At 51.3% G+C, this 25,810-nt stretch overlaps 3 protein-coding genes across 7 annotated transcripts in view; 2 read left to right on the top strand and 1 right to left on the bottom strand.

Moving 5' to 3' along the window:
- The window catches only part of LOC140189003 (kinesin light chain 2-like), a 57,872-nt gene extending 49,754 nt beyond the window's left edge, over positions 1–8,118 (top strand). For 2 of the 3 annotated variants that reach the window (XM_072245671.1, XM_072245672.1), the window contains exons 13-16: positions 2,106–2,267; positions 3,452–3,576; positions 3,680–3,737; positions 7,522–8,118. In XM_072245671.1, coding sequence (XP_072101772.1) covers positions 2,106–2,267; positions 3,452–3,576; positions 3,680–3,737; positions 7,522–7,611 — 435 coding nt within the window. In that variant the 3' untranslated portion in view covers positions 7,612–8,118. The remainder of the gene's footprint in view (positions 1–2,105; positions 2,268–3,451; positions 3,577–3,679; positions 3,738–7,521) is intronic. The other variant, XM_072245673.1, reaches the window with a different exon arrangement.
- The window catches only part of rnaseh2c (ribonuclease H2, subunit C), a 515,876-nt gene that overhangs the window by 61,270 nt on the left and 428,796 nt on the right, over positions 1–25,810 (bottom strand). The gene's annotated exons all lie outside the window — the stretch shown is intronic.
- Positions 21,352–25,810, top strand: part of rab1ba (zRAB1B, member RAS oncogene family a) — a 44,410-nt gene continuing 39,951 nt past the window's right edge. For both annotated transcript variants that reach the window (XM_072245991.1, XM_072245990.1), the window contains exon 1: positions 21,352–21,447. In XM_072245991.1, coding sequence (XP_072102092.1) covers positions 21,434–21,447 — 14 coding nt within the window. In that variant the 5' untranslated portion in view covers positions 21,352–21,433. The remainder of the gene's footprint in view (positions 21,448–25,810) is intronic.

The following is a 25,810-nucleotide window of genomic DNA, read 5'->3' as shown; positions in this document are numbered from 1 at the left end:
AACCCCCTCCGTCCCCTACACCCCTCCCTGTCTCTGTAACCCCCTCCGTCCCCTGCACCCTTCCCTGTCTCTGTAACCCCTTCCAACCTCTACACCCCTCCTATCTCTGTGAACCCCAAACCACAGCCCTTAACCCCCTCCCCATCTCTGTAACCCCCTCCAACTCCTATATCCCCATCTCTGTAACCCCTTCCAACCTCTACACCCCTCCCATCACTGTGAACACCCCCCCCAGTCACTACACCCCTCCCCATCTCTGTAACCCCCTCCAACTCCTATACCCCCATCTCTGTAACCCCTTCCAACCTCTACACCCCTCCCATCACTGTGAACACCCCCCCCAGTCACTACACCCCTCCCCATCTCTGTAACCCCCTCTGACCTCTACACAGCTCCCCGTCTCTGTAACCCCCTCTGGCCCCTACACCCCTCCCTGTCTCTGTAACCCCCTCCGGCCCCTACACCCCTCCCTGTCTCTGTAACCCCCTCCAGCCCCTACACCCCTCCCTGTCTCTGTAACCCCCTCCAGCCCCTACACCCCTCCCTGTCTCTGTAACCCCCTCCGGCCCCTACACCCCTCCCTGTCTCTGTAACCCCCTCCAGCCCCTACACCCCTCCCCATCTCTGTAATCCCCTCCAACTCCTATACCCCCATCTCTGTAACCCCCTCCGGCCCCTACACCCCTCCCCGTCTCTGTAACCCCCTCTGTCCCCTACACCCCTCCCTGTCTCTGTAACCCCCTCCGACCTCTACACAGCTCCCCGTCTCTGTAACCCCCTCTGGCCCCTACACCCCTCCCTGTCTCTGTAACCCCCTCCGGCCCCTACACCCCTCCCTGTCTCTGTAACCCCCCACCAGCCCTATACCCCTCCCTGTCTCTGTAACCCCCTCCGACCTCTGCACCCCTCCCCGTCTCTGTAACCCCCTCCAGTCCCTACACCCCTCCCTGTCTCTGTAACCCCCTCCAGTCCCTACACCCCTCCCTGTCTCTGTAACCCCCTCCATCCCCTACACCCCTCCCCGTCTCTGTAACCCCCTCCAACCCCTACACCCCTCCCCGTCTCTGTAACCCCCTCCGGCCCCTACACCCCTCCCCGTTTCTGTAACCCCCTCCAGTCCCCTACATCTCTCCCCATCTCTGTAACCCCCTCCATCCCCTACACCCGTCCCTCTGTAACCCCTCCATCCCCTACACCCCTCCCCGTCTCTGTAACCCCCTCCATCCCCTACACCCGTCCCTCTGTAACCCCTCCATCCCCTACACCCCTCCCCGTCTCTGTAACCCCCTCCATCCCCTACACCCCTCCCTGTCTCTGTCACCCCCTCCAGCCGCTACACCCCTGCCCGTCTCTATAACCCCCTCCAGCCCATACACCCCTCCCTGTCTCTGTAACTCCCTCAGGCCCCAACACCCCTCCCTGTCTCTGTAACCCCCTCCGGCCCCTACACCCGTCCCTCTGTAACCCCTCCATCCCCTACACCCCTCCCGTCTCTGTAACCCCCTCCATCCCCTACACCCCTCCCTGTCTCTGTCACCCCCTCCAGCCGCTACACCCCTGCCCGTCTCTATAACCCCCTCCAGCCCATACACCCCTCCCTGTCTCTGTAACTCCCTCAGGCCCCAACACCCCTCCCTGTCTCTGTAACCCCCTCCGGCCTCTACACCCCTCCCTGTCTCTGTCACCCTCTCCGGTCCCTACACCCCTCCCTGTCTCTGTCACCCGCTACAGTCCCTACACCCCTCCCCGTCTCTGTAACCCCCTCCGGTCCCTACACCCCTCCCCATCTCTGTAACCCCCTCCGGTCCCTACACCCCTCCCCATCTCTGTAACCCCCTCCGGTCCCTACACCCCTCCCCGTCTCTGTAACCCCTCCATCCCCTACACCCCTCCCCGTCTCTGTAACCCCCTCCAGCCCCTACATCCCTCCCCGTCTCTGTAACCTCCTCCAGCCCCTACACCCCTCCCTGTATCTGTGAACCACACCTAGCCCCCACCCCTGCATGTGTTGCCGGGGGGAGTGTGGGGGGAGCCTGCCCCATGGGCTGATGGGAGAGCCTGGCTGCGGAGACAGGAGTCGTCACCCTGTTCTGTGTCACTGACAGGCGCCGGACACGTCACACCCCACCCGGGTGGTGGAGCTGCTGAAGGACGGGGGTCCCGAAACTCGGCCAGGCCGCGACCAGCTCACGGGCGCCACCGGCGTCGTCAACTACATCATCAACGGGGCCGAGGGCGAGGAGCCGGGCACGGCCGAGTGGAACGGGGTGAGTGAGCGCCGGGGAGAGGGTTGGGGGGGGGGGTCGAGCACAGCGAGGATGGAGGCAGTAGGAACAGCAAAAGGGATGAGGGCTACTCCGGAGGGCTGGAGGGGGGAGCTTAGCGAGGGTGGGAAGCACCGAGGGAGGGTGGGGGGAGGGGAGAGGCAGTGTTGGGGAGGGGTTGAGGGTTCAGTGCTGAAGACCGAGGGAGGTGCCCTGTACCAAGCAAGCGGGTGGGGTGGGGAAGCACCAGTCAGTGTAAATTCCGGGTCTCCTCTGTACAGGAACAACAGAACGAGGGATCGACTCGCCGAGAGTCTGAAATGGAGGGGTGTAGTTGTACGGGCATTGAATTGGCTGGGATCATTCTCACTGGGGTGTCAGAGGCTGTGAAGGTGTTTAAAATTATAATGGGCACAGATAGTCACAGTCCTCTTTTGTCCTCCCACCTCTCCTGTCTCTCTGTCGCTCCCATCTGCCCACCCCCCCCTTCGTCTCTCTCTCTCCTGTCTCTCTGTCTCTCCCGTCTGCCCACCCCCCCTCTCTCTCTCCTGTCTGCCCACCCCACCTCTCTGTCTCTCTCTCTCTCCTGTCTCTCTGTCTCTCCCGTCTGCCCACCCCCCCGTCCGTCTCTCTCTCTCTCTCTCCCGTCTGCCCACCCCCCCTCTCTCTCTCCTGTCTGCCCACCCCACCTCTCTGTCTCTCTCTCTCCTGTCTCTCTGTCTCTCCCGTCTGCCCACCCCCCCATCTCTCTCTCTCCCGTCTGCCCACCCCCTCTCTCTGTCTCTCTCTCTCCTGTCTCTCTGTCTCTCCCGTCTGCCCACCCCCCCGTCTCTCTCTCTCTCCCGTCTGCCCACCCCCTCTCTCTGTCTCTATCTCTCTCCTGTCTCTCTGTCTCTCCCGTCTGCCCACCCCCGTCTCTCTCTCTCCCGTCTGCCCACCCCCCCGTCTCTCTCTCTCCTGTCTCTCTGTCTTTCCCGTCTGCCCACCCCCCGTCTCTCTCTCTCCTGTCTCTCTGTCTTTCCCGTCTGCCCACCCCCCGTCTCTCTCTCTCCCATCTGCCCACCCCACCTCTCTGTCTCTCTCTCTCCTGTCTCTCTGTCGTTCCCGTCTGCCCACCCCCTCTCTCTGTCTCTCTCTCCCGTCTGCCCACCCCCCCCCGTCCTTCTCGCTCTCTGCCCGTGCCGCAGGATGGCAACGGGTCCCTGCGGAGGAGCGGGTCGTTTGGGAAGATCCGTGACGCCCTGAGGCGCAGCAGCGAGATGCTGGTGAAGAAGCTACAGGGGGACTCGCCCCAGGAGCCCAGAAATCCCGGGTAGGTCCCCCTTCCTCGACGTCGGGGCCCTGGACTCGGAGCTCTCCGTCCCCCTCTGTCCATTCCCCGTGATAACCCAGACTTCTCACTGGTCTCCCTGCAGGATGAAACGGGCCAGCTCGCTAAACTTCCTGAACAAGACCGGCGAAGAAGCCACCGAGGTAAAGGTTAAAGTTAAAGATTAGCTTTGTTTGTCACGTGTACATCGAGACACACAGTGAAAGGCGTCGTTTGCGTCAACGACCAGCGCAGCCCGGGGTTCGTGCTGGGGGCAGCCCGCAAGTGTTGGCACGCTTCCAGCGCCAACATCACATGCCCACGACTTGCGAATGCAAACCCGACCCCGGACTTCTTTGGAATGTGGGAGGAATCGGAGGCACTCAGAGGAAACCCAGGCGGTCACAAAGAGAGAGAGAGAGAACAAACTCCTTACAGACAATGGCAGGAATCAAACCCGGATCAATGGCACTGTAAAGCGTTATGCTAACCACCGCGCTAAATTTATACCTGTGCGTCAAATGTACGCCGTAGGTACGGCGTAGCCGCGAACCCTATGCTGTATCTACGCCGAACCCTATGCCATAGGCTAACGTGCACCTCTCCCAAAATGTAACTACACGTCGCGGTGACGCAGACCAAAGCAACTGTGATTGGTCCGCTTGGTAGCATCGCATTTCCTCCTATGCTGCAATAGCTTCCCATTGGGCGACTGAAGGGCAGGGAAGGAACTCTGGCTGCAATGCTTTCCGTAAAGCTTTACAGACCTCTGAAATTATGGAGGACCCTGTGCCCGACGCCAGTTTGTAGCTAGCTGCTACAGCCTGTTGACTTCCACCTGAAGCTAAAACTGGAATGGTGGTTGCCAGTCTCTGAGTATACTGTGCGTACACTGATGCGAAATAAATGGTTGGAGACGGTCAACCATATCGTCAAACCTACCTGCCGACATCCGAAAATATTTGAAATGCGTTTCCTCGTCCATCATGTCTCTCAGTGGCCGGACAAGCACAGAAGATTCACCCTCCTTCAGTTTCAGTCGCCACTGTTTGAAGTTTGAGTTCCTTTGTGTTGAGTTTCAACATGAAGAAACTCAACACAGTGGCGTAGAAACTAGTGTTTCGGCGGTGAATTGCAGGGAGATGCAGACACGCCAACGCACAAGTATAAATGCTCACAACGGCGTAGCCCACTTGCGTAGGCTGCGGTGTAAGCTAGTACGCACAGGTATAAATTAGCCTTTACTTGCCACCCTACTTACATGACCTACTTCGCTCCTTGTGGGGAATGTTGTCGGAACGAGCTGGGGCATTTCCCTCTGGAGCGAAGGAGGGTGAGAGGTGACTTGACAACAGACACTAGGCAATAGGTGCAGGAGTAGGCCATTCGGCCCTTCGAGCCAGCACTGCCATTCACTGTGATCATGGCTGATCATCCACAATCAGTATCCAGTTCCTGCCTTCCCCCCCATATCCCTTCACTCCGCTATCTTTAAGAGCTCTATCCATCTCTTTCTTGAAAGCATCCAGAGACTTGGCCTCCACAGCCTTCTGGGGCAGAGCATTCCATATATCCACCACTCTCTGGGTGAAAAAGTGTTTCCTCAACTCCGTTCTAAATGGCCTACCCCTAATTCTTAAACTGTGGCCTCTGGTTCTGGACTCACCCATCAGCGGGAACATGCTTCCTGCCTCCAGCGTGTCCAATCCCTTAATAATCTTATATGTTTCAATCAGATTGCCTCTCATCCTTCTAAATTCCAGTGTATACAAGCCCAGTCGCTCCAATCTTTCAACATATGATAGTCCTGCCATCCCAGGAATTAACCTCGTGAACCTACACTGCACTCCCTCAATAGCAAGAATGTCCTTCCTTAAATTTGGAGACCAAAACTGCACACAGTACTCCAGGTGTGGTCTCACCAGGGCCCTGTACAGCTGCAGAAGGACCCCTTTGCTCCTGTACTCAACTCCCCTTGTTATGAAGGCCAGCATGCCATTAGTTTTCTTCACTGCCTGCTGTAGCTGCATGCTTGCAGGTAGATAGAGATGTACAAGATGATGAGAGGCAGGGATCCAGTGGACAGCCAGAGACTTTTCCCCAGGGGGAAATGGCTAATACAAGGGGGCATAATTTTAAGGTGATTGGAGGAAAGTATTGGGGGGGGGGGCGGTGTCAGAGGTAGGTTTTTACACAGAGAGTGGTGGGTGTGTGGAATGATCTGCTAGGCGTGGTGGAAGAGGCAGATACATTGGAGACACTTAAGGGACCGTTAAGAAGGCACATGGATGAAATAAAAATGGAGAGCTACATAGGAGGGAAGAATTAGATCAGGGGTTAGAACATAAGAAATGGGAGCAGGAGTCGGCCATCTGGCTCGTCGAGTCTGCTCCGCTGGTCAATAAGATCGTGGCTGATCTGGCCATGTACTCATCTCCACCTATCTGCCTTTTCCCCCAATCACCTTTAATTCCCCCGACTATGCCAAAAAATAGTGGTCCCCAGGTGGGGAACCCCTGGCTTGGGCTGATCTTGGGAGTAGGTTAAAGGGTCAGCATCATGTTGTGGGCCGAAGGGCCTGTACCGTGTTGGGCCCTGTGTACCAGAGGACGATTCTTCGGCGGAAGTGGATGGAGTTTGGGAGCCACGAGGTCACGTTGCCGCTCTATAAAAGCCCTGGTTGGGATATTGTTGAGTTTGAGATTGCGGGAGAGTGCAGAGCACACCAGGAGGCCAGCGTGCAGGATATTGATAACCCTGCTTGTTCAGTAGGTGAACTCCTCCCATGGTGGAAACGGCTGACTCGGTGGCAGAGGGACCCCGCTGTCAACCACCACGACAAGCATTGCGTTTGTCCCTGGTCGCCTCACTATAGGAAGGGATCGTATGAGGAGAGGTTGGGCGAGCTAGGGCGAAAGAGGCTGAGATGTGCCTCGACAAAAGTATGCAAGGTGATAAGAGGCATAGATCGAGTGGACAGAGACTCTTTCCCAGGCTGTTAGGAGAGGGCATACATTTTAAGGTGATTGGAGGAAATTGGGGGGGGGGGGGGGTGTCGGAGGTAATTTTTTTTACACAGAGTAATGGGTGCGTGGAGCTTGCCAGAGGTGGGAGTAGAGGCAAGTATATTAGGGGTGTTGGACCAATGTTATTTTTCTGACCCCTTGGGTTCTTCCAGAGGTCAGGAATGGCGAGGAGTTTTAATTCTTAACAATTGTTTACTTTAAAGTTTAAACAAAAAGCACATGCATTTGAAACTAAGTGAAGAGTTGAGAAGCAAGGTAGAGATTCAAAAGATTCAATGAAAAAAAAGAAAAGATGGTGCCTCTGAAAAATCCTTCACCTTTATGATCCGGATGACAGAAATTCCTTAGATAAGAATAAGCCAGTCAATGGTTTGCACGAGTACGTCACGTGTAATTAGCCAATGAAAAACGAGCAAGTTTAGTAACTGCTCTATCACCTTCTGCCTGTGAGTGAGGATGAACCACCACAGACTGTGAAAAATACATGATTGTTTTTAAAAAAGCACAAATCATGATTAAACTACGACTTGAGTCTTACATTAATTCATCTAATAACTTCTATAAAAAGTATTATTTAAAAAAAAACACGGTGGATTCCAACAAGGTGCATTTAAGAGACTTGGATAGACACGAGGATGGGAGAAAAACGGAGGGCTATGTGGGAGGGATGGGTTAGTTTGATCTTAAATTGGTGAAAAGGTTGGCACAACGTTGTGAACCAAAGGGCCTGTATGTTGCTGTAATGTTCTCGTATTTTTGGGGTTATTCCCAGCTCCTTGTAATCTTTGCGCAAACATGCGGGGTGGGGGGGAATGTGATTTCTTGAATGGCCTCTTTTTACCTCTGCCTCTTTTTTTTAAATCTCTCTCCCCCCCCATCCCCCATTCCCTCCCCCTCACCCCCACATTCTCTCTCTCTGCAGCAGTCCGGGAGCAACCTATCGGATTCGAAAGCGCTGAGTGCCAGTAACGTGGATTTATCAAGACGCAGCTCTCTGGGGAGCTTAAACTAACCGGCTCCCCGTGGGTGAGGAGGGCGGGGTTGTCATCTGCAGCCGACCTCCCGACACCACCATGTCCTCGCACCTCCCTCTGAAGAGCTTGACGGATATTTTGTTTACTTTCTTTGTTGCCGTTTCTTTTCGGGCAGTACCGGAAATCCAGGCGCCGGGAGACTCTTCGCTACCCTCGATGCATGCTGTACTTGCGCCAGCCCGCAGGGCCAATTTTAAATCCATTCTTGGCGTTAAGAGGAGCAAGGTGTGTGTAGTCTGGTGTGTTCACGCGTGTGTGTGTGTGTGTGATTGCGATAGAGCTGTGCCTACAGCTGAGAGTGTCTGATAGGTTAATAGTAACGCAAGGTCGGTTTATTATCACGAACATACGTCGTGAAATGTGTTGGTGACAGCGTATTCGACCACAAGTACTGTGCAAGAGCCCTGGGCATGTAGAGCTGGGGTGCCCAAGACTTTAGCACAGTACTGAACCTGTCAACGTGGAGCAGAGAGCGAGTTTGTAAATCTGGCGGGAGCGAAGGATGCTGGGGGTGGTGAGGGTGGAGTGCCGCGGGAGGGAGGGGTGTGGGACGGGGGTCAGGGAAGGAGGCCAGAGGTGTTGGGGTGCAGACACACCTTTTGATTCCAAACATTGATCATTACAGAATGTCTCCCTGGTGCTTCCCGCTCCCTCCCCTCTCGCCAACCACGATCCCCCCTCTCCCGGCCTCCTTCCCACTCCCAGTCCACAATAGAGACCCATATCAGAATCAGGTTTATCATCAATCACATGAGGCTGCTTAACAAAAGAGCCCGTGGTACTACAGGAAAGTTACTGGCATGGTTAGAGCATTGGCTGATTGGTAGGAGGCAGTGAGTGGGAATAAAAGGATCATTTTCTGGTTGGCTGCCAGTAACTAGTGGTATTCCACAGGGGTTGGTGTTGGGACCGCTTCTTTTTATGCTGTATATGGCTTTGTTTAAATGGCTTTGTTGCCAAGTTTGCAGATGATATGAAGATTGGTGGAGGGGCAGGTAGTGTTGAAGAAATGGGTAGGATGCAGAAGGACTTAAGACAGATTAGGAGAATGGGCAAGAAAGTGGCAAATTAAATACAATATTGGAGAATGCATGATCATGCACTTTGGTAGTAGAAATAAATGTGCGGACTATTTTCTAATCCGGGAGAAAATTGAAAAATCTGAGATGCAAAGGGATTTAGGAGTCCTTGTGCAGAACACCCTGAAGGTTAACTTGCAGGTTGGGTCGGTGGTGAGGAAGGCAAATGCCATGTTAGCATTCATTTCAATAGTCCAGAATACAAGCTGAGGCTTTATAAGGCACTGGTGAGGCCTCACCTAGAGTATTGTGAAGAGTTTTGGTCTTCTCATCTTAAAAAACGATGTGCTGCCATTGGAGAGGGTCCAGAGGAGGTTCACAAGGATGATTCCGGGGATGAAAGGGTTATCATACGAGGAACTTTTGATGGCTCTGGGTCTGTACTCGCTGGAATTCAGAAGGATGAGGGGAGATCTCATTGAAACCTTTTGAATGTTGAAAGGCCTAGACAGAGTAGATGTGGAAAGGATGTTTCCCATGGTGGGGGAGTCTAGGACAAGAGGGCACAGCCTTAGGATGGAGGGGCATCCATTCAGGACAGAGATGTGGAAAATTTTCTTTAGCCAAAGGATGGTGAATTTGTGGAATTTGTTGCCATGTGCAGCTGTGGAGGCCAGGTCATTGGGTGTATTTAAGGCAGAGATTGATAGGTTCTTGACTGGACATGGCATCAAAGGTTACGGGGAAAAAGCCAGGAAATGGGGTCAAGGAGGAGGGAAAAAAAGGATCAGCCATGATTGAATGGTGGAGCAGACTCCATGGGCCAGATGGCCTAATTCTGCTCCAAAGTCTTATGGTCTTGTGTCTCATGAAATTTGCCTTTTTTTATTGGCCGCAGTACAGTGCAATAAATACATAAAATTACTACAGTACTGTGCAGAAGTTTCAGGCACCCTGGCAATGTGCCTAAGGTTTTTGCGCCGTTCTGTAGGAGCAGAATTAGGCTGCTCGGCCCATCGAGTCTGCTCCATCGTTCAGTCACGACCTTGTTCCCTCAACCCAGTTCTCCCCATAGGGTCGGCACAACATTGCTGGCAGGAGGGTCTGTACTGTTCTGTGTCCTGGTAAAGCTTAACCCCTTTTACTAACCAGGAACCTACCAACGTCCACTCTACGTGTACCCAATGACTTGGCCTCCACACCGGCCTGTGACAACGAATTCCACAGATTCAGCTCCTTTTGGCTGAAGAAATTCCTCCTCATCTCTGTTCTAAATGGACGCCCCTCTATTCTCAGGCTGTGCCCTCTGGTCCTAGACTCCCCCACCACAGTAAACATTCTGTCCACATCAACTCAGTGGAGGTGTTTCAGAATCCCGGAGGTTTCAGTAAGACACCACCTGTTGTTCTGAACTTCCAAGTACAGCCTGAGAGAAAACAAGGAAGAAAGATTAAAGAAAGTTTCAGCGTTATTGAAGCATACGCTGAAATGCGTCGTTTGTGCCAGCGGCCAACAAACAGAATACAGAATGTGCTGGGGGCCACACTTTCCGCCAGTGTGTCGCCCTGCTTCCGGTGCCAACGTGGCATTCCCCACGACTTGCCAACCCCTACCCGTACGCCTTTGAAATGTGGGGGGGGGGGGAACCCACACGGGGACGTACAAACTCCTCACTGCAGGGATTGAAGCCCCGATCGCTATAGCGCTGTGAAAACGTTACGCTAACCGGGGTGCTACCAGGCCATCCCACAAACGGCAAATGTTCCTTCTGTGTTTCAAGATTCAAAGCAGGTTTATTATCAAAGAGTGTATAAGTTACACAACCTTGGGATTTTGTCCGCTTATAGGCAGCCACAAAGAAACCCAAATTACCCAATTTAAAAAAAAAAAAGGACCGAAAACCCCTTTCATTCCCGGGATCGTAGACTCTCTCCTGGGCTGTCGCATCGTTCCTTGGATCTGGGGCCCAGAACTGCTCACAATATTCTAAAATACGGTGTGACCAACTCTTTAATGTTCTCTCTTACCTGCTCCCCATTATGCCACTGGCATTTAGGGCAGCAATGGAGGTCAAAAAAAATCTCTGGTGGTGTTTGGGGCTTCCTTCATCATGCCAGTAGCTTCCTCTTGGTTTTCACCACTGTCAGTCACTTAAGTCCCGGGTGGAGTCTCAGGAATATTGCCACATTCAGATGTAGAAGGATTCTTCATTGCTGTTTCGGTAACAGTTTTGTTTGACCAGTCAGGGTTGTTACCCCTGAACCTGGAGGACTGGTGGACCACTCTTAGTCTGACCTCTACCCTTTGACCCTGTCTGGCATGGGCGACCCTACCAAGAGCCAAAGGAGAAAGCCCTGACTCCAGCCAACGTAGCTCCCTGGGTCACTGATGCATGCAAGCCTCCAAACCCGATGAATGTTCTAGGTCTCTCAAGATGAATGTTGACATTGCAGTTGCCCTCTTTACCAGCGACTGCAAATTAATCTCAAAAGAGAATTCTCTACTAAAGAGTTGTACCTTACTCAACGTAAGGTGGGATTTGGTGTTGGTTTTTGCTGTGTACCAAGAAACTGTGAAAAGCTGTACCCTCTATACCTAGGTACATAGCAAATGGAAACAGAACAGACTGTTATAGAAGTGCTGTGCACGGAAGCGCATGACAAGGCAAATTGTGAGGTCACGAGTTGATGTTTCATCACGCAAGACCGCTCAACGTATTTTATAGAACAGCGGGGTAGAAGCTGCCCCTGAGCCTGAAGCCACGTCCATTTGGGCTTTTGTTATCTTCTGCCCGATGGGAGAGGGGTGAAGAGAAAATATTCGGGGTGGGTGCGATCGGATCCTTTCCCAAAGCAGCGGAAAGTGCGGGCAGAGTCCACGGGGGAGGGTTCCTGTGGCGCGCCGAGCCGCGTCCACAACTCCCTGCAGTTTATTGCGGTCGTGGGTCAATGATAATTCCCTCCAACGCTCCCCCGGTACAGCTGGTATTCCCAACTACGCGGAGCACGGAGGCGGTTTGTTTACTTCGCGAAGCTCTGAAAGAGAGAGTGAGTGTGTGTGACTGAGAGGAGAGAGAGTGATCCACCCCAGCCCGCTCACAAAGGAGCAGAATTCTTCTGTAGAGTATTGTACAGTACACTGCAGTGTTTAGACGTCAGCACAAAATTACAGCACACTTGTCAATAGCTGCACGCTTTCCTGTCTCCCGTGTACGCGTGTGTCCTCACCGATAGAAATTGTTCAGGGTTTGTTTTTTTTTTGTTTGTAAATAGAACAGTTATGGCGACTATTATCTAAACCTGTCTCCCTAACTCTGTAACTCTACTGCCGGTACTCTGCAAGACGCGAAACAGATTTGTGCCGACACTGGAATGGACTACCACAGAACTTCCTAATAAAGCAGGGTGATGTCACAACGCCCCGATCCGGTTTCTGGTTTTTTTGTTTGCCAGTGCCGGTTCTTCGTGAAGTTTTTAATTCTGGTCAATGGATCTTAAGACCATTCAATCCATCGGTTCGGTTCCTCCATTCGATCATGTCTGATTTATTTTCTCTTTCAGCCCCATTCCTCCTGCCTTTCCCCCTATAAAACGTGTCGCCCTTACTAACCAATAACCTAGGGATTGGACAAGCTGCAGGCAGGAAGCATGTTCCCGCTGATGGGGGAGTCCAGAACCAGAGGCCACAGTTTAAGAATTAGGGATAGGCCATTTAGAACGGAGTTGAGGAAAAACTTTTTCCCCCAGAGAGTGGTGGATATATGGAATACTCTGCCCCAGAAGGCAGTGGAGGCCAAGTCTCTGGATGTTTTCAAGAAAGAGATGGATAGAGCTCTTAAAGATAGCGGAATCAAAGGTTATGGGGATAAGGGCAGGAACTGGATACTGATTTGGATGATCAGCCATGATGGCGGTGCTGGCTCGAAGGGCCGAATGGCCTACTCCTGCACCTATTGGCTATTGACCCCCTCTTTAAATTAAAAGGAGCAAAGGTCGACTTTTGTTAGTCCTTGGCGCTTGTGGGAGGCTGGAGTCACAATGCGCACCGTGAAAGCAGGAGGTGCAGCTGCTGAGGGAGGGGATCGATGCGCAGATAGCCGTGTGGTGAGAGATGGAGAGCTCTCCTCCATCGCCCTCCCCTTCCCCACTCCTCCATAGCCTCCATTGATGGCAGAATCTCCAAGTTAAAGTTGTGTACAAAGACGGTGCGGGACAACGACAATGAAAAGCCTGAGACAACGCACAATATGAAAATATACACTTGAGTTATACAATGACAGTGAAAAGAAGTCGAAGGTATTGTCAAACAAGAGGAAATCTGCAGATGCTGGAAATTCAAGCAACGCACATCAAAGTTGCTGGCGGAGCGCAGGCAGGCCACAGCATCTCTAGGAAGAGGTACAGTTTGACGTTTCGGGCCGGACCCTGTCGTCAGGACTAACTGAAGGAAGAGTTTAGTAGAATTTGAAAGTGATGAGGGGGGTGGAGGGGAGATCCGAAATGATAGGAGAAGACAGGAGGGGGGAGGGATGGAGCCAAGAGCTGGACAGGTGATTGGCAAAAAGGGATACGAGAGGAACATGGGACGGGAGGGCCCAGGGGGAAGGAAAAGGGCGGGGGCAGAAGCCCAGAGGATGGGCAAGGGTATAGTGAGAGGTGTCAGAGGGAGAAAAAAGGAGAGAGAGAGAAGAATGGTGTGTATGAAAATAAAATAACGGATGGGGTACGAGGGGAGGAGGTGGGGCATTAGCAGAAGTTAGAGAGGTCGATGTTCATGCCATCAGGTTGGAGGCTACCCAGACGGAATATAAGGTGTTGTTCCTCCAACCTGAGTGTGGCTTCATTTTTACAGTAGAGGAGGCGTGGATAGACAGTCAATATGGAATGGATTGGAATTAAAATGTGTGGCCACTGGAGATCCTGCTGTCTCTGGCGGACAGAGCGTAGGTGTTCAGCGAAAAGGTCTCCCAGGTTGCGATCGGGTCTCACCAATATATAGAAGTATTGTCAAGGTAGTGCACCATATGTTATTAGAGGTAGGGGTTCACTTTCGTGCAGGAAGATAAAATCGAATTTGTAACACCTATAACAAAGATTGGCAAACAATATATATACGAAGATTGTTCGGTGTAAATGATAAAATTAAACAATGACTGAGAACATGAGTGTAGCGTCCTTGAAAGTGAGTGTGTAGGTTGTGGAATCAGTTCATTGTCGAGGGTGAGTGAAGTTATCCAGGCTGGCTGTAGGGTAGTAACTCTTCCTGAACCGGGTGCGGTGGAATCTAAGGCTTCTGAATGTCCGAAGGAAGGAGAGTCCCGGCCCGAAACGTCGAACTGTTTACTCTTTCCCGTAGATGCTGCCTGACCTGCTGAGTTCCTCCAGCGTTTAGTGTGTGTTGTGTGTGTGTGTGTGTGGCTCTGGATTTCCAGGGCGGCTGGCAGACTGTATCTCGTGTTGGTTCTATACTCCTTCCCGGTGGTGGTAGGTGAGAAGAGAGCATAGCCCGGACGATGGGTGCCGCTTTCTTAAGTGCCGGCGTTCCTTGTAGATGTGCTGAATGGTGGGGACGGACCGGTCTGCCTGTGAACGGACTGGGCTGTAACCACCTCGTTCTGTAGGGGTTTCTGTTCCAGTGCGGTGGAGAACACGCACACAGGATGCCGGAGGATCTCAGCAGGTCAGGCAGCATCCTGTGAACATGGATAAACACTGGTGTTTTCCCTACTCAGGCGGCGATGCAACCAGTCAGGATCCTCTCCGCCGTGCATCTATCGAAGTTTGTCAAACTTTTAAATGAGCTGCCGAATCCACGCAAACTACTTGCTAGTTCCCCTTACGAGAACTTAGTCCAACAAAAACAGAAAAAGACATTCAGAGACCACCGCCTAGAGCTGTGCAGAGAGTTCCATCGCTGAGGTGGAGTTAGGTTGCGCCGGTCGGTTCAAGCACCGGATGGTTGAAGGGAAAGTCGCTGTCCCTGAACCTGGTAGGTGTGGACTTCAGGCTTCTGTACCTCCTGCCCGTCGTGGAGGTGGCACGGTCCGGCGTGCGGGCAATCTTTGATCAGAAACGCTGCCTTCTTTGAGGGTGGGGCTGACCGTGGCCGAGGGGGGGATGTGACCGTGAATGGACTGTGGACTGTGCTCCGACCACTGCTGTCCGTCAGCCCGTTGTGGGCCGGAATCCGGCGTGTCAAAGTGTTAAAGATATAGACTTACCTGCTGCATGTACACCTGAACACACAGTTGAAACGTGTCGTTTGCGCCTAACGACCAACACAACCCCTGACGATGCGCGGGTGCAGCCCGCAAGAGTCGCCGCACATTCCGGCGCCAACGCGGCAGGCCCACAGCGTTCAGCAGAACGACACGGACTACAGCGAAAACAAGTCTCTCTCACACACACTCTTTCTCTTCCGTACACAGACTCTTCCTCTCCCTCACACTTTCTCTTTCACTCTCTCTCTCTCTCTCGTCCCTCTCCCTCTCTCTCCCTCTCTCTGGCTCTATCTCTCCTCGTCTCTCCCTCTCATCTGGCCCCCCCCCCTCTCTCTCTCTCTCTCTCTCTCTCTCTCTCGTCCCTCTCCCTCTCTCTCTCTCTCTCGTCTCTCTCCCTCTCTCTGGCTCTATCTCTCCTCGTCTCTCCCTCTCTTCTGGCCCCCTCCCCCTCTCTCTCTCTCTCTCTCGTCCCTCTCCCTCTCTCTCTCTCTCGTCTCTTCCTTCTCTCTGGCTCTCTCTCTCTCTGGCCCCCCCCCCCTCTCTCTCTCTCTCTCTCTCTCTCGTCCCTCTCCCTCTCTCTCTCTCGTCTCTCTCGTCTCTCTTCCTCTCTCTGGCTCTCTCTCTCTCGTCTCTCCCTCTCTCTGCCCCTCCCCCTCTCTCTCTCTCTCTCTCTCTCTCTCTCTCTCTCCCCCCCTCTCTCTGGCCCCCCCCCCTCTCTCTCTCGTCTCTCTCTCTCTCATCCCTCTCTCTCTCTCTCTCTCTCATCCCTCTCCCTCTCTGTAGCCCCCCTTCTCTCGCCCCCCCCCCCGAGTCCTTGGCCCTGGACTCGCAGACACTGGGCCTCTGAATACGCAGTTACCCCAGGAATTGGCCATCGTAAGTTTGACCTTCAGGCCTTGACCCCTGGACCTCCTACCCCAGTGACCTGGACCCTCGAGACTTGCGCTCCAAGGTCTTCCTTCGACCCAGTCCATCAAGGAACCATTTGTAACTTCACCAGGGGATGGGGGAGGGAGGGGCGGGGTCAGAAAGCTTGTGGGTGGCTGCTCCTCATCTTTCAGATGCTGGGCTAGTTCGGTTCAAGGCCCATGGCCACGTAAAAGCAGTCTCTCTGCTTCCTTCGACACAGGAGATTCCGCAGATGCTGGAAATGCAGAGCTACTCACACACACACACACAAAACGCTGGAGGAACTCAGCAGGTCGGGCAGCATCTATGGAGGGGAATGAACAGTCGACGTTTTGGGACGAGACCTTTCATCAGGATTGGACAGGAAGGGGAAAGAAGGTGGTGGGGTACGGGCTGGCATGTGAAGAGCAGAGATCTCCGATGGGGCAACAGTGAGAGAGGGTCTCACTGAACTCCTGCTGAAGAGATTTAAACTTCTTCTGGGTAGAAATACTCTTACAGTGAATTGACTCTTACATCCTTCACGCAAGAGGAATAAAAATCTTTATGCTACATCTCCGTCTAAATGTGCAATCATAGTAATTTATAATAAATAGAACAGTCAATGTAACATAGAATACTTTCTGATTGAAACATAGTCATAGTCACTTTATTAATCCCGGGGGAAATTGGTTTTCATTACAGTTGCTCCATAAATAATAAATAGTAATAGAACCATAAATAGTTAAATAGTAATATGTAAATTATGCCAGCAAATTATGAAATAAGTCCAGGACCAGCCTATTGGCTCAGGGTATCTGACCTTCCAAGGCAGGAGTTGTAAAGTTTGATGGCCACAGGCAGGAATGACTTCCTATGACGCTCCGTGCTGCATCTCGGTGGAATGAGTCTCTGGCTGAATGTACTCCTGTGCCCAACCAGTACATTATGTAGTGGATGGGAGACATTGACCAAGATGGCATGCAACTTAGACAGCATCCTCTTTTCAGACACCACCGTCAGAGAGTCCAGTTCCATCATATAAGATTATTAAGGGATTGGACACGCTAGAGGCAGGAAACATTTTCCCAATGTTGGGGGAGTCCAGAACCACAGGCCACAGTTTAAGTATAAGGGGTAGACCATTTAGAACAGAGTTGAGGAAAAACTTTTTCACACAGAGGGTTGTGGTTCTGTGGAATGCTCTGTGTCAGAAGGCAGTGGAGGCCAATTCTCTGGATTTTTTCAAGAAAGAGTTAGATAGAGCTCTTAAAGATAGTGGAGTGAAGGGATATGGGGAGAAGGCAGGAAAAGGGTACTGATTGTGGATGATCAGCCATGATCACAGTGAATGGTGGTGCTGGCTCGAAGGGCTGAATGGCCTACTCCTGCATCTATTGTCTATTCAAATCAGCATGAATTAATCAGTCTGATGGCCTGGTGGAAGAAGCTGTCCTGGAGCCTGTTGGTCCTGGCTTTTATGCTGTGGTACCGTTTCCCAGATGGTAGCAGCTGGAACAGTTTGTGGTTGAGGTGACTCGAGTCCCCAATGATCCTTTGGGCCCCTTTTACACATCTGTCTTTGTAGATGTCCTGAATAGTGGGAAGTTCACAACTACAGATGCGCTGGGCTGTCCGCACCACTCTCTGCAGAGTCCTGCGACTGAGGGAAGTACAGTTCCCATACCAGGCAGTGATGCAGCCAGTCAGGATGCTCTCAATTGTGCCCCCCGTAGAAAATCCTCAGGATTTGGGGGCCCACACCAAACTTCCTCAACCATCTGGAGGAACTCAGCAGGATCTAATGAAGGATTTTGGCCTGAAACGTCAACTGTTTATTCCCCTCCACAGATGCTGCCTGACCTGCTGAGTTCCTCCAGCATTTTGTGAGTGTTACCGTAGAAGATACAATGTCCCAGGCAGGTGGGTCCATGTGGTAACTGAGGAATCAAATGAGCTGGTTTAACAGAGGGAGTTGCATAAGATTCAAGATTCAAAAAACTTTGTTGTCATTCTAACCGTACATCAGCTCTGCAGGGCAGAATGAGACAGCGTTTCTCAGGAGCAGTGCAATCATAACATAACAATCGCGACACTAAATAATAAACATAACAATAAATAGTAAAACACAACAGCCACATGTCGGTTAATATCAGTTATTAGTGTCCAGTGCAAGTTAAAAGTGTCCAAAGCAGAGTCAGGTGGAGCAGCTATTTAGCAGTCTGACTGCCTGTGGGAGGAAGCTGTTTAGTTGCCTTGTGGTTTTAGTTTTAGTCAGGTCAGGTTAAGCCAAGGTTACTGCCATGAGTGCTATGAAAATTTAACTTTACGTCCCAGGAGCACAATAACCATATAACCATATAACAATTACAACATGGAAACAGGCCATCTCGGCGCTTCTAGTCCGTGCTGAGCTCTTACTCTCACCTGGTCCCACCGACCTGCACTCAGCCCAGAACCCTCCATTCCTTTCCTGTCCATATATCTATCCAATTTAACTTTAAACGACAACATCCAACCTGCCTCAACCACTTCTGCTGGAAGCTCGTTCCACACAGCTACCACTCTCTGAGTAAAGAAGTTCCCCCTCATGTTACCCCTAAACTTTTGCCCTTTAACTCTCAACTCATGTCCTCTTGTTTGAATCTCCCCTGCTCTCAATGGAAAAAGCCTATCCACGTCAACTCTATCTATCCCCCTCATAATTTTAAACACCTCTATCAAATCCCCCCGCAACCTTCTATGCTGCAAAGAATAAAGACCCAACTTGTTCAACCTTTCTCTGTAACTTAGGAGATGAAACCCAGGTAACATTCTAGTAAATCTTCTCTGTACTCTCTCAATTTTATTGACATCTTTCCTATAATTCGGTGACCAGAACTGTACATAATACTCCAAATTTGGCCTCACCAATGCCTTATACAATTTCAACATTACATCCCAACTCCTATACTCAATGCTCTGATTAATAAAGGCCAGCATGCCAAAAGCTTTCTTCACAATACATCACAGACATGACAAACATAACCTTAACATGCACCCAATGGACACTTTATGAGGGACCACGCACAAAATGCTGGAGGAACCCAGCGGGGACAGGCAGCATCTATGGAAAGGAGTACAGTCGATGTCTGAGGTCGAGACCTTTCTTCAGTCCCGAGGAAGAGTCTTGGCCCAAACTGCCGACTGTACTCATTTCCATAGATGCTGCCTGTCCTGCTGAGTTCCTCCAGCATTTTGTGCGTGTTGCTTGGGTTTCCAGCTTCTGCAGATCTTCTCTTGTTTGTATTTATTGGGTCCCTCCTGTACCTAATAAAGTGGCCACTCAGTGTATGTTCACGGTCTCCTGCTGCTGTATCCTGTTCACCTCAACAGTCAAAGTGTTGTGCGTTCAGAGATGCTCTTCTGCCCACCGTTGTTGTAACGGGTGGTTAATTTGAGTTACTGTCATCTTCCTGTCAGGTTGAACCAGTCTGGCCATTCTCCTCTGACCTCTCTCATTAACATGGCGTTTTCTTCACCCACAGAACTGCTGCTCACTGGATGTTCTTTTGGTTTTTCACACCCTTCTCTGCAAACTCTAAAGACCATTGTGCGTGGAAAATCCCAGGGGATCAGCAGTTTCTGAGATACTCAAACCACCCCATCTGGCACCAACAATCATTCCGCGGTCACAGTCACACAAATCACATTTCTTCCCCATTCTGATGTTTGGTCTGAACAGCAACTGAACCTCTTGACCTTGTCTGCGTGCTTTTATGCATTGAGATGCTGCCACGTGATTGGCTGACTGGATATTTGCATTAACGAGCAGGTGTCTCCAGTAAAGTGGCCACTGGGTGCGTGATGCACCGCAAAGTGAACACAGCGACAGAAGTACAAGCTGAGGGAGGTGCGTTCTGAGGTCCTGTCTGGATTTTCCAGGGGGCTTCCAGAACCCGAGGGTGGTGGGGAAGGAGCTGTGGTTGAATCTCGTACCTCCTCCTGCCTGAGGGCATGAAGGGTGTGGTCCCCGCTGAGTTCAAAGTTCAGACTAAATTTCCTATCAAAGTACATATTTGTCAGGAAATTCTGCCCTGAGATTCATTTTCCTGAGAGTGTTATGCTCTCTGCTGTGTTACTGTGCAGCCCAAATAAAAATGTAATCATCGAACATTGAACAGTAAAGGCCCTTCAGCCCACTATGTCATGCTGACCCTTTAACTCATTCCCAGATCAATCTAACCCTTCCCGCTCACGTAACCCTCCATTTTGCTTTCACCCATGTTCCCATCTAAGAGCCTCTCAAATGTCCCCGGCAGCATTTTCTATGCACCTTAATTCTGTATGGATCCTACGACTCACTTTGAAAGACTCTACAAGTCACTGAGGCCCAACGTGGTTGGGATGGACGGACCATGGGTGTTGCGTCCCAGTTGTCTACGTTGAGTTGATGCGCAAGCCAGGGCAGTACGATGTGGACAGCAAGCGGTCGCCCATGTAGCAGGCACTGTTGAACTCAATTTAGGGGATTGGGATTTCAGCTCCAGATTTTTCATTAGGGTTTCTCCCATGAGCCGGTACAGCCACAAGGCAGAGCGGGGTTTGAGATCAGAGTTTCCCTTCTCCTAGATGAGCGGCCAACCACGGCTGACGAGCCCCATCTGTCCAAAGCGGCTGGCTTTCAGGCACCATTAACCCACCTTTGCCCCTTCTCCTGTCAGTGGAAACAGTTCCACCGGGTTTAGTAGCTTAGGGAAGGCCAGGAGCCGGATTTGGTTGTCAGAGGCTATTTGAGACTGACACCATTGGGAGCATTTAATAGGTAGTGGAAGCTTAATCCCACTACCACCCCACCCTCCTGTTGGCTATAAATAAATATGAATAAACAAGTTAGCTTATATACATATATAGCTTGATTGTATGTCTGTAAAGTGTCAGTTGGCACAGGAGTGTCTGCATATGAGGTGACCCTGACAGGAGATGATAATTAAGTGGTGGTTGGGGGTGTGGAGGGGTGGGTCAGTGGGTGGAGGTGTTGATCAGCCTTACTGCTTGGGGGAAGGAACTGTTTTTGAGTCTGGTGGTCCCGGCGTGGATGCTGCGTAGCCTCCTCCCTCATGGGTGGGATCCTTCTTGATGTTACTGGCCCTTTTCCAGCACCTTTCTGTATATATGTCCTTGATGGCGGGTAGGCTCGTGCTGGTGATGTGCTGGGCAGTTTTGACTACCCAGCATGACCACATTGCAATCCAAAATTGCTTCAATGCCAGGAAATTCTGAAACATCTCGATGGTATTGAGTCAGACAGGCCCAAAAACAGGCCGTTCAGCCCATCACATTCATGCTGACCGTTCTCCCCCTCGCATTTGCACGTATGGGAGTGAAGAAAATGGGATTCTCTCTTTACTGCCAGAGAGGAAATCAGGTGAAGCTTCCTGCTGCCAAACAGCTCTGAACTGGTGGAATGTGGTTGACTAAGGAAAAAGGTGGATTTGAAAAGGGAAGAAATGAACTACAAGTCCCGGTGTCCTCTGGGGTCGGAGGAGGGGCCACGCCTGCGCGGGGCGCAGCAGGTTGGGTAGGTGGGGGAATAGGCAGCGCCACGTCTCCTGACATCAGTTCCGGGCCGACGGCGCCGCCATTTTGCGGGTTTGTTTTGCCGAGGCGGAGGGAGGCGTCGCGGCCGGAGCCATGAATCCCGAGTAGTGAGTGGGCCGAGGGCCGAGGGAGAGCGGAGGGAGGGGGAGGCGGTTGGAGCCGGGACTGCGGGCGGAGGGGAGCCGGTCGTCGGAAGGGAGGGGTGGGCGGCAGTAGCCGCACCCGACCCACCCACCCCTCAGCCCCGCTCCGGTTATTGGTCGGCGGGCAGGTTTTCGGTTAAAGGGGCGGGCTCTTAAAGGGGAAGCCGCCGACTTCAGCCCCCGTGACCCTCACTCACTCAGTGAACCTTAACCTTGGCTGACCCCTATTCTCAATCCCAACCTCTTGACCTTCTCACTCCTGACCCTCGACCCTTCTGCTCTCTGACAGTTTAATAAACCTGTTTCTGACCTTTTGAACATTCAGCCTGACCTTTGAACCCATCCTTTGTCCTCCTTCCTGACCCTGACCCATTGACCCTCCCTGCTGATCGTAAGCACTAGAGTTTCTGCAGATGGTGGAGATTTGGACACACACACACACACACACACACACCCTAATGCTGGGGGAACTCAGCAGGTCAGGCAGCACCTGTGGAGGGGAATAAACAGTTGACATTCCTGGCTGAGGTGCTTGACCCCTCTACAATCCCAGTGTTCCCCGTTGATCCTCACCAGTTCTTAAAGGTGCACCTCAGAGATCATCCTCTCCAGATGCATTCCGGCTCGGTACGAGAACGGCTCTGCCCGTGACTGCGAGACACCGCAGGGAGTTGTGGACACAGCTCAGCACATCGCAGAAACATGGACTCTGTCTACACTTCTCACTGCCTCAGTAAAGCAGCCAGTTTAATCAAAGACCCCTTCCATCCCGGTCACTCTCTCTTTCCCCTCTCCCATCGGATAGAAAAGCCTGAAAGCGTGTCCCACCAGGCTCAAGGACAGCTCTACCCTGCTGTTATTAGACTCTTGTACACAAAAGATGAAATTGCGATCTCCCAGTCTACCTCTTTGTGATCTTTGCAGCTTATTGTCTACCTGCAGTACACTTTGTAATTAAAGATAAAGGTTCACTTTATCTGTCACCGGTACATGCAAACATACAGTGAAATGCATCACTAACCCTAACCCATGTGTTGTTGGAATGTGGGAGGAAACTCACCGGGGGGAATATACAAATTCCTTACAGACAGCCGCGGGAGTTGAAACTATGTGGCTGGCGCTGTAAAGCGTTATAGAGCCATGGACGTTACAGCACAGAAACAGGCCCTTCAGCCCATCTAGTCTGTGCTGAACTGCTTACTCCCATCGACCTGCACTGGGATCACATCCCTCCATACCCCTTCCATCCATGTTTCCATTCAGACTACTTTTAAACATTGAAATCGAGCTCTCATCCACCACTTGTGCTGGCAGCTCGTTCCACACTCTCACCACCCTCTGAGTGAAGAAGTTTCCCCTCATGTTCCCCTTAAACTTCTCACCTTTCACCCTTAAACCATGACCTCTAGTTCTAGTCCCACCCAACCTCAGTGGAAAAAGCTTGCTTGCATTTACCTTATCCATACCTCTCAGAATTTTGTACACCTCTCTCAAATCTCTCCTCACTCTCCTATGTTCTAAGGAATAAAGTTCTATCCTATTCAACCCTTCCTTATAACTCAGTCCTCAAGACTCGGCAGCATCCCTGTAAATTTTCTCTGCACTCTTTCAATCTTATTTACATCTTCCCTGTAGGTAGGTGACCAAAACTGCTCACAAAACTCCAAATTAGGCCTCACCAACGTCCTTGCTCCTGCTATGCTTCCGTGCTGTCCTGCAGCTCTGTATTCTATGCTCTTTATTCCCTTTTTTACCACCTCGCGGGACTGATAGACCTTAATATACAGGAGCAGAATATGGCCATCTGGCCCATTGAGTCTGCTCCGCCATTTCATCATGGCTGATCCATTTTCCTTCTCAGCCCTCAGTCTCCTGCCTTCTCCCCGTATCCCTTCATGCCCTGACCAAATTACGAGTCTATTAACCTCTGCCTTAAATACACCCAACGACTTGGCCTGCACAGCTGCAGGTTCACCACCTCCTGGCTAAAGAAATTCCTCCTCATCTCCGTTCTAAAAGGATGCCTCTCAATTCTGAAGCTGTGTCCCCTGGTCTTAGGTTCCCCTTCTGTAGGGAGCATCCTCTCCACATCCACTCTATTGAGACCTTTCAACGTTCTATAGGTTTTAGTGAGATCTCCCCCTCACCCCCACCCCCCGCTCCGATCTACATGGATGGTACAAACAAAAGCTTTTTCACTGTACTTCAGTACACAGAATGTGGAACATTACAGAACAGTACAGGCCCTTCGGCCTGCAGTGTTGTGCTGACCTTTTAACCTGCTCCAATATCAATCTGACCCTTCCCTCCCTCATAGCCCTCCATTTTCCTATCATCCCTGTGCCTATCTCAGAGTCTCTTAAACGTCCTTAATGTATCTGCCTCCAGCAGTGTGTTCCACCTCATTAATTAACAAGCCAAGGACCAATTAATTCCCCCCCCCCCCCCACCACCCATTCCCCATTCTCTTTGTGACGTCATTCTGGTCCAGTCCAGGACCCTATGCGTGACACCTTTACTGGGAAATTGCCCTCGGAGAATCTGATGTTTCTAATGGACAGAGGACCAGACGTAACTCCCCGGCCGAGGATTAGGTCAGGGCTGGGTTCATCACTCCCTTGTCAGTCCCAAACAATGGGTACTAGAGAGCAAGTGCATATTTTCTCCCTCTGTCAGTATTTCCACCCGTTGTAATAGAGACGTAGCAATGTACAGCGCAGAAACAGCCCTGTGGTCCAACTAGTTCATGCCGAAACCTTTTAACCTGCCTGCTCCCATCGACCTGCACTGGGACCGCAGTCCTCCGTACCCCTGCCATCCAAACTTATCTTAAACGTGAAAATTGAACCCATATACACCATTTCTGCTGGCAGCTCGTTCCACACTCCCACCACCCTCTGAGTGAAGCAGTTTCCCTTCATGCTCCCCTTAAACTTCTCATCTTTCACCCTTAACCCACGACCTCTGGTTGTAGCCCCGCCCAACCTCAGCGGAAAAAGCCTGCTTGGATTTACCCTGTCTATACCCCTCATAATCTTCTACTCTCTAAAGAATACTGTCCTATTCAATCTTTCCTTACCACTCAGGACTTCCAGACCCAGTAACGTTCTTATAAATTTTCTCTGTACTCTTTCAATGTTATTTACATCTTTCCTGTAGGTAGGTGATCAAAACTCCGCACAATACTCCAAGTTAGCCTTACCAATGTCTCATACAACTTCAACGTAACATCCCATCTCCTGTACTCAATACTTTGATCTATGAAGGCCAAGGTGCTGAAAGCTTTCTTTACAACCCTATCTACCTCATCCCCCATTTGCTCCGCGTGCAGCCCGATGACAAACCGCCCGTGATTCCCTGCCTCTTCCCCCCCTGCGTGACTCTCCCCAACCCACCCCTCTCCTTCCTTTCCCACTTCCTCCAGCATGGGCCAACCTCCCTGCCTCTCCCTAGTCCCTCGTTTGCTCCCCCTGCTGTCCATCGCAGCCAGCCCTCCCACCGCGCAGTTGCCGCCTCGGGACTGTCCCTCCCACGAGCTGGGTCGAATAGAGTGTTCCAGTTCCAGAGCACACGACGAGGGTGTGTGTGGGCAGCCAGAGATTCCTCGGTGCTCATTGTCTGTCTGAACAAAGGTGCACTGTAAACTCTCCGAGGATGTTTGTGTTGACATTGGCAACATTCAGTCTCGCTGCGTCCCCAAGTAAAACATGGCTGCTTGAGAGACGCAAGAGACCGCTGGGCATTTCTCCTGCGTCTTGCATCTCGTGTCTCGCCCTGCTGCGAGCTGCGTTGTCTGGCATCCGACACCTTCACCATCAGGCTTAATATCAGCGGCGTTTGTGGTGAAACTTGTGGCAACAATCAATAAAAACTATAAATTATAATAAGTATATACAAAAGTAGAGATTAAATGGTATTAATCAAGTTAGGGTATTGTTGCACTGTTGTAACTATATGTTATAATTATGTGGTTTTGTTAGTTTTTCAGTCTTGGTCTGTCCTGTGTTTTGTGATATCACACCGGAGGAAATATTGTATCATTTCTTAATGCATGCATTACTAAATGACAATAAAAGAGGACTGCGTGTCTTCATAATCTAATCTAATTTAAATAAGTGGTGCAAAAATAGAAATAAAAAAGTGGTGAGGCAGTGTTCATGGGTTCAATGTCCATTCAGGAATCAGATGCCAGAGGGGAAGGCACACACTCGTTGAGTGAGTGTCTTCAGGCTCCTGTACCTCCTCCCTGATGGTAGCAATGAGTAGAGGGCCAGTCCTGGGTGATGGAGTTCTTAATGATTGAGATGGGGCGACCTTTTAGAACAGA

This window comes from Mobula birostris, chromosome 28, assembly GCF_030028105.1.
Source record: "Mobula birostris isolate sMobBir1 chromosome 28, sMobBir1.hap1, whole genome shotgun sequence".
Lineage (NCBI taxonomy): Eukaryota > Metazoa > Chordata > Chondrichthyes > Myliobatiformes > Myliobatidae > Mobula > Mobula birostris.
The sequence above is the reverse complement of the archived record's forward strand: the minus strand, read 5'-3'. Positions and strand labels throughout refer to the sequence as shown.